The following is an 8,783-nucleotide window of genomic DNA, read 5'->3' as shown; positions in this document are numbered from 1 at the left end:
GAGAAGTCATCCTGATTTTCTAGATATTTGAAAAAAAATATTTAGAGATTTCTAAACTCTTCAAAATTAATTTAAAATGGTGTAAATTTAAAATATCGACTAAAATGTACTGTCCTATATTCATTTCAAATAATGTAATTATTTTTTTTTATGAAATTACAAATAAAATTAATACAAATACTGAATCATACATTTTTCGTTTTAATCAAAAATGACTTTTACCATCCATTAAATTAAAAATGAAAATATGTATGCCAGATGAATTTTATTTTTTTAACTGCCTGATTAATTTGATGAAAAAGGTTTCTTCAAATGTTTAATCTTACTTTTGATTAATTAGATACATAGGATTTCTGAATTTAAAGATATGAGACACAGAAAACCCCCGAGCCTTATTTACCCTAACTTGAGGTATTTTCGTTGCAGCATTTTAATCTCTGTGAAGATAAAATTAAGTCGCTGCCAGATTTTGAAAACTATGTGAAACAATAATTAACCGCAATTTTTATCCACTGACCAATCTTTTTTATCGATTCGCGGCAAACTAGCTTGTCAACTGTTCCACACAGCTCCACGCAGCTTTCAAATTAATCTGGCGGGATCAATTTTATCTTCGCGTGGATTAGAACGCTGTAACAAAACGATTCCAAGTTAGAATAAGAAATAAAGCTCGGAGTTTTTCTTCGAATTCAATGAGTGACTTATTTGACAATTGTTGTAACATAAATATTTTTAACTACGATATGGTTTTCACCGTTTCCACTGAGATCATAAGTGCCTGTGACATTCTTAAGGTGGGGGTGAAAGCAATTTTAGTGGGAGAACTCCCACCGCACTGCGCAGAGTACGGTACGCGACATTAGTCGATTGCCGGCTCCGCTAGAGACGCGCGCAAGCTCGTGGAACTCAAAACGCTTCGATATCTATATCTCCCCACAGAATCATCGTGTAGCAAAGCTAAAGTTGACCAGCATTCCCGACTCCTTTCTTCGTTCGGAAACAAAAATAGGATAGCATTTTCTCTCATCGTCACTTCGCGAAAATCGTGTGTGGCCTCCTTCTTCTATCAAGGTGCTTCGTTAAGAATAAACACGAGCGCAGATTCACGTGCGTGGTTTTCCTCCCTGTGAGTGTGCAATTGGAGCTTCTTGGTTTTAAAAGGGATAGGATTCAAATAACGAGATGAGCACGCCAGTGAAAAAGGTGCCAATTCATCTGCAGGTGAGAATCAAGACAAAATTGCACAAACTATCATTTAACGGATTTAAATCGCAAAGTGTTTCCGCCTAGGTGTGAAAATCACAAACCACAAAGCGATTTTTCTTAAACCGCCACACACCTTTTTGAACTTGCACATTATAGAGAATGATCCCCAGTTGTCCCAGCTCACTTACATCCCTCTGGGTAAATGCAGTAGCCTGAAGGGATGTTTGGTTTGGTGGTTTTGTAGGCCAGAGAGGGTTTAACCAAGTGGATTGAGAGTGGATGTTATATCCTATGTATTAAGAGAAAATTGCCTGCATGTCCAAATCCCAGGGTATATTGATTATATAAAATAAAGGAAAAAAGGATTTCTTCTTTCTCTCAAACTGATAAAGAACAATGCAATATTACGAGAGCCGAGGCGACATATGTTTAACGCGGATTTTAATAGAATTTTTTGCGAAAAAAAACGAATTTGATACTTTTAAATCGATACCTCTGAGAGTTTTCTTAAAACTGATTTTTTATATTGAAATTATTGATATTCCTTCAAATTTAAACACATTATTAGTTTTGGAATTTTTGTGTGATTAGAAAGGGAGACGTAATGTGAGAAAATAATCACTAATCCCGTGGTGGGGGTGCTTGGAATGGGGGAGGGAGTGCGATAGATTGTCAGATATGAATGATTGTACATTTTTAAGAAATCAATATAATTTTAATATAAAACAATCCATTTCTTGAAAATTAATCGAAATATCATTTTGAAAATGTTAGATATTTGGTTCTCTTGTATATTGTAAATTTTAAACATCGGATTTTGTAATCTCCCCAAGGAAACTTTAACATCTTAATATTTCTTGATTATACATAGTTTTCAAATGAACTTCATTCGTGAGGTCTATTTTAAATAAAATTGAAACGTACATTACCCGTCCCCTTCGCCTCTTCTTAAGTAATAAATACCGTGACTAATTTTACCTAATTATACCTAATTTAACGATTCAAATATGATAAACTTCAATTTACAAAAGAAACTTTAACATTGATTAAGAAACACAACCTCTAGAACTTTTTGAACGAAAAATTCCACGGTAGGAGTGTTATGAAAGTTAACACGTTTTACAGTACCAAACATCCGGCGCGAATTCGAGCGTATCCCTTCAGGACAGTGTGCGTTTGAATTTTAGAAAAATGTTACGGCAATAAAAGTAGTTTTGACCGAGAATATATGAAAAGATCCAGAAACGAAGCCAGGTTTCTACTGAAAATACCTATGCACAGGTCGCTATACAGATTCCTATGTAGGATACTACCCAAGGTTTTCTATAGGATCATATACGCCATTAATCCGAATATTATTTACTTTCTTACAAGCGAATAAAAAAACTTGAAAGAATGATAATATTAATAAAGGACTATAGTTACAGTACTTGGGTTACCCTACAGTCAAGAAAAACTCCTGCGCAGCTTTATCTCTTATAGAATACTATTGCGCAAAATTGTATTCTAATTTTGAAGATCACACAGCTTCCTGCACAGCAGAGTTTCCCAAACTTTTTGCACTTTCTGGAGAGTGGCAGGGTCGCCATCCTCAAATTTTTTCACAATACTTGAACCCAAGAGAGACACTGGACACAGGTCGGTCCGACTCGGTTGTTTGCGCGCGTGACCTTTCCGTTGTGAGAGAATTAGAGCCGCTTGATAGACTAAGTTAGATTTGTTAGATTATGAAAGGAACATTTAAAAAAGATAGAAAAAAAATCGGATATAATAACTTCAAGAGTTATCGCACTTTTCTTACAATCGCAAGATTGGTAAAGAACATTACCAATTACATTGGCAAGAACTTTGTTTTAATTTTCTTTAAACTTTATCACGAAACTCATTCAACTAATTAAAATTTAATTGAGATCAGTCTTTATAATTTCAGTTATTGTAATTTCATAACAATGAAAGGGTCATTCGTGGTAGGTATACGTAAGATATGCAACCAATCTACAGTAGTTCTGCGTCTAGTGGCGTATAATAGTCCAGGAGCCAGGTACAGTCTCGTGGCCTTTTCAATTCGGATGGAGCCACCAAGGTTTTTTTTATGTATTTTGACCTGCTGAATCCAATTTTTTTGGGTGACTCTTCGTCCGAGCGGTTGGTTTTTTGTTCTTAACATTTTTTTTAACAATTAATAGGAAATTTGATTTCTTACACAAAAAAAAAAAACATTTTTGCAACTTTTTTAGCATATTTTGAGTCGAAAAGGTCCCTAGTAATTTTTCTCCCACGCCCATACTTTTTGAAAAAAAATTTGGCCAGGTTTTTAAAAATGCAATTTTTCCAAATGTTGACGCTAAGTCAGTAGTACCCCATACACTTTTTTTATAATCCGAGCCCACGTCACATTTTCTTAACGTGCACATTATCATTAAAAAATCTTTCCAGTTCGTTTGAACAAATAGCTTTTGAGTGGGACGAGTTGAAAGTTCAAGGTTTTCCGAGCGCGCGCGACTAACTGATCGTATACTGCCGCGTCACTCGCGCCTTGGTGAACTCCTCGGCCACCGTTGCTAAATGGCATCGACATTGTTACTAATTTTATTATTACTTATTTTTACCTTTACTTACTTTTTTCGGTACATAAATCTGTTGTTATCAATAACAACACTTATTTAAATATTGGGTTTGTGTTATTCTTAGAGGAATGTTTTTTATAGATCAAACACATTGAACATTTATTTTAGAACAAAATACTTTTACACTTTCGTATCAACTAATAGGAAAAAAGTAACATATTTGTCGCATAAGGAATTAAATTATTAAGTAATAATATTTATTTACAATCGAATCATGATTTAGATACCTTGATTTTCATACTGAAGAGCGTATATTGCCGCATCACTTGCACCTTAGAACTCTAACAGCGCGCTACGCGCGCAGATGGCCCACTTCCTTTGAGATTCACTTTTTTAAGAAACAAATAACAGTTTATTTGTTTGATTGCAAGTTTTATAATTATTATTTTCTGTTAACGTTTTGAAGTCTAAAAACCTGATGTTATAATGCATAAACAATTGAAATAATGATTATTTACAATATCAAAATATTTGAAAAAAGTATAGTATATACCGTACAGTACGGTATATATACTATAATGCTATACATAGGATCCTACATAGATTTCATAAAGGAAGCTATATCAAGTTCTTTCAGTAGAAGTAGTACGAATACTTTCTTTAAATAAACCTCCACCAAATAAAAATTACGTTAAATAGTTTCTTTTTTTAGACAGAGTTAAAAATAATTAAATCGTGTTGCATATCTAATTAAACCACCCAGGTGGAAATGTCGGTAGTGTGCCAGAGTTCACCACCGGCGCAGTACTGGTGCAGTACTGCCCACCAGTACAGACAGCCAGTGGTTCGTCTAGTGCTGGCCCAGTTTTGAAATGACGAGAAATTGACTATACAATTAATGTGAAAACATTTTTTTCTATTACTTTTTTTAAGGAAAATATTCGAAGTTCCACCTTCATGAAAAATTTTAAGTATTCAGAAAAAATTACATTTTATGTATGTCTTAATCATTGCAGAATAGTCTAAAACGCCTAAGAAGCAAAACGTTACACGAAGGCTTAAAGAAAATTGTTATTAAAAAAATTGTTGCTTAATGTGGTAAAATTTCTAAGTTCCGTCGATAAAAATTTTAAATGTTCATTAAATGTTATTATCAGAGTTTTTAAAATGGTCTAAAACGCGGAAAAATCAAATTTTACACGAAGAAAAATTGTAGTCGATTTAAATTATTTATGTAATAATTATTTTATTGATATTCTTGTTAACAGTTCGTGTATTTGACATTTACATAACGTCGCAAAAATAAATAATTAGAAAAAGAGAGCTCAAAATATGGTACTTTAACTTTTCTGAACTGTAGCTTATGCGGATGGCTTTTTCACCAAGTTTCAACTTGTCGGTTTAGCGCAGTGGCTAACACTCCCGACTGCTAGGCGATAGATTGAGGTATAGATATGTAGGTTCGCTCCCCCTTAGCGTTAGTAATTTTATTTGTAATATAATGTTTAAATATGTAATATATGTATTCATTCGAAGCAGTGCCATTAACATTTATTGAAAAAATATTCGCAGTCAATTATTATTTATTTTTAAATACCTTTTTTGTCATATCTTCAGATTATAGAAATAGAGGGTGTTAAAATTAAACAAATAGTTTGAAAATTATATTTTTGTAATTATAAATAATATTCGGACGATATGCAGTCGTGTGATGATGAATGGATGGTCTTTAAAACAATTAAATAATTTTTTATCATTTTTAAAATTAACTCCTGCATTTTCGTAAGCCAGCGGTTTGCCAGTACCGCCAAGCATTACAAGCCAGTACTGGCCCAGTACAGACACAGTACATCCAGCCAGTACTGGAACTCCGGCAGGCTGTACTGGGCCAGTACAGGGCTGGTGGTGTATTTCTACCTGGGAATGCGTTACGCTTTCGCTGCCACACGTCAGTCCTTCATTAATTTATTAAAGTTGTAAATCGCGGCCCGAAGAAAAGACAAATCAATATTCTGCTGTTCTCTGAATAAGAAAATTTAGGTTCAATACAGCAGCACCACGTGTAGAATATTAAAGCAACTATATTTGCTGTTTCTCTATTTTTTAACACACTGAATATATTTGTGTTGTGAAACACAGACACAATACTATCTCAACAAAGTGTCACATATATGAAAACCTTTAATAATAGTGTATTCATACTATGCACACAATTAATTTATTACACTCAGGAAAAAATATATTGTGCTACAAGTGTCGAAAGTAGTGAGTTCCAAACGAGTGTGAAGTTTGCTGTATGAACCAGAGGCAAAGCAAGGGTAGTTTGAGATGTGTTGGATACAAGCCGAAGATGAGTCGGAAATGCACCGAATATGAGCTGATAGTAATAACTGTAAACTTCACAAATATTTACCTAATTTGAGCATCTATTGCTCACGATATTGTTTATAACAAATGCAGGGAATTTTCGATTTGAAAAAAAATATAAAATTTTACGAAATTTTGAAAATTTATGGTAACATTACAAAAAATATCCGGAAATTTCAGGCATCCAAATATATCCAGCAATCCTGGCAAGTAGTTTTGAATCATTATGCGCAAATACAATAGTTAGAAAAAGTAATCTTGCTGAAACTACGCAAGCGCATCAGCTATAGAAAAATTACTCTTGCTTAAACAGCGCAAGCGCATCATCTAGAGGAAAATATTTTTATAACTGCTTTTCACGGCTGTTTAGAAATTAGTCACATCCCGCTCACTATGGATCCCTCGAAAAGCTTTGTACTTTGTATAAAGCGAACATTCCGCGCATGTGTTACACAAAAATGCCATTCGTCAGCAGCGAAATCATTTAGTTGAATACAATTCAGTTCATTACAAAAAATTTGTCTTGTAAACAGAAGTTTTGCTAGGAATAACCGAATTTTTTGGTCACGAATAGCAGGAACTAGAAACAGGGGATATTTGTTTCGTGAGATGTTTTGTTTAGTAAATTTTGTGTTATGTCAGCCAAACTCATTTGCTTCAGTAAACCAGTTTTTGGTTGACTTCATTTTGTTAATTTCACGAAGTATATTTAGTTGATTGAGTCAAATATGCTTCTAGCTTTAACCAAATATTTTATATGTGTATACACCAGATTAATTATGCATATTTGGCTGAATGAATCAAATTTTAGTAGCTACAAAGTTTTTTTGGATCATCTGAATATTTTATTTTTCTGTATAATAATCAAAGTATGATGTACTATTTTTTGTTGGTATATACTTATTGGTAATATAGTTATAATTGCATATTAATATTTTATAGAAATATTAAACATTAATTCTGATATATTTTTTTTATTTTTGCCTCCTATTATCAGATGTCGGTCTTCAGCAATTGCATGAAATATTGGTGCAGCGTATATCTTCTGGCAGGATACCAACATCTCCAGATAAGTCAGATTAAACATGCCGGCAATTTATCTTATGACTTATGTGATTAAAAGGAACTTTATTCTTAATAGTAGAAACATGTAAATAATGCAGTCGAAATTCAGTTTAAAAAATCGTGTTCTAAGCCCAAAATTTGATTAAAATGTGAAATCCAATTAAATTAGAAAAAAAAAATATTTTGATGCTATTGGATAAACAAAACCAATTTTAGTATCATTAATGAAAAATCTATGAAGTTTCCCCTATTTGCTTTAATTTTTCGTATAGTATAAACGCGCTCCCCGTGTGAAAATGTTAAGCTGGCCCTCTCGAGGGCCCACGTGATTTGCCCCTTTACTACGTTGGCCCTATGTTGGAAAACTATGAAGGGCCAACATAGTTTCGACATACTCACCTTCGAAGGCCCCACGTGGTCTGCCCCCGAAGGGCCAATGAAGCGGCTATCTGTAGTGCCCAGCTTAGCCCCCTGTAGGGCCTACATAAGCCCTACAGTTGTTGCCCCCTTCATTGCCCTGGAAAAGGATTTTGAGAATTTTGAAAGCATAGTTTAATTGAAAGCGATGAGCGGTCATACAAAATTAACGTGGTGATATATACAAAGCTTCTTTGTATATAATACTTCGTTAATGTTTTATAATCGCAAGTATAACTTTAATTCAATTCTGATTTCTTGATGATGGTTGCAGAATTAAAGTGATTTGAGGACAGAACTGTTATTTTTCGCAGAGCAATTCCATTGAAAATAATTTATGTGCCAGGTCCATAGAAAAATCAGACTCTTCATTCTCTTCTGCAAATATTTTCAAATAATTACTTGTAATTACAAATTTTCAGTGACAACTGCATTTTATAAAAGCGATCTCATCATGATAGACTAAAAATGAAATATCAAACTCCAGGAAATACCAAGATTATCTATAGAAGGGTAGGAATCAATTGCATGATTGCAAAAAAGCATCTCATGAAAATAACATTTTATTGACAATAACCATGTATTATTTTTCTAATGAATATGGTAAATTGAGGGTTATGTTTCCCATAAACAATTGTTCAGTTTTGATACAAATACGTGCATGAGAATCGAAAATTCTCCCTCACATTATAGGGTAGTATGAAAAAACTTCAATATTATTACTGATATGATTCAAGGGAAAAAATTTCAAACTTACCTTCCAAGCTTTCATACAATTCTTCGTCTGACGTAGTCAGCTCTTTTAAGCCTTTTTGGACAAATCGATATTTTTCGCACCTAATTTTATTCAAATTCTTCTCATCCATGTCTCTTACGTTGTGTTTTTCTATTTATTCACATTAATAAACACCACTGACACCTCAGACTGCCACTCTTATCTGACCTCTATCAATTTTTATAGGTTATGAAACAGTTGACCGCAATCCGCAACTCCGCTCCGCGTAATACCTGATCAGTGATTACAGGGGATCAGTCCGTATTCTGATCACTCTAATTCTCCTGAACTATAAGAAATCGCATAAATATCCCAGCCTTTGAAATTTTGTATGTTTTTCACGTGCAAAAAACAATAGTGAACGTTTTTTGTGTCGAACATTTTAT

At 33.6% G+C, this 8,783-nt stretch overlaps 1 protein-coding gene across 2 annotated transcripts in view; it reads left to right on the top strand.

Annotated features, from left to right (window-relative positions):
- Positions 1-866: 866 nt before the first annotated feature.
- The window catches only part of LOC117168804 (dihydropyrimidinase), a 62,615-nt gene continuing 54,698 nt past the window's right edge, over positions 867-8,783 (top strand). For both annotated transcript variants that reach the window (XM_033354630.1, XM_033354629.1), the window contains exon 1: positions 867-1,221. In XM_033354630.1, the coding sequence (XP_033210521.1) occupies positions 1,183-1,221 (39 nt within the window). In that variant the 5' untranslated portion in view covers positions 867-1,182. The remainder of the gene's footprint in view (positions 1,222-8,783) is intronic.

This window comes from Belonocnema kinseyi, chromosome 3 (assembly GCF_010883055.1).
Source record: "Belonocnema kinseyi isolate 2016_QV_RU_SX_M_011 chromosome 3, B_treatae_v1, whole genome shotgun sequence".
NCBI lineage: Eukaryota > Metazoa > Arthropoda > Insecta > Hymenoptera > Cynipidae > Belonocnema > Belonocnema kinseyi.
The sequence above is the reverse complement of the archived record's forward strand: the minus strand, read 5'-3'. Positions and strand labels throughout refer to the sequence as shown.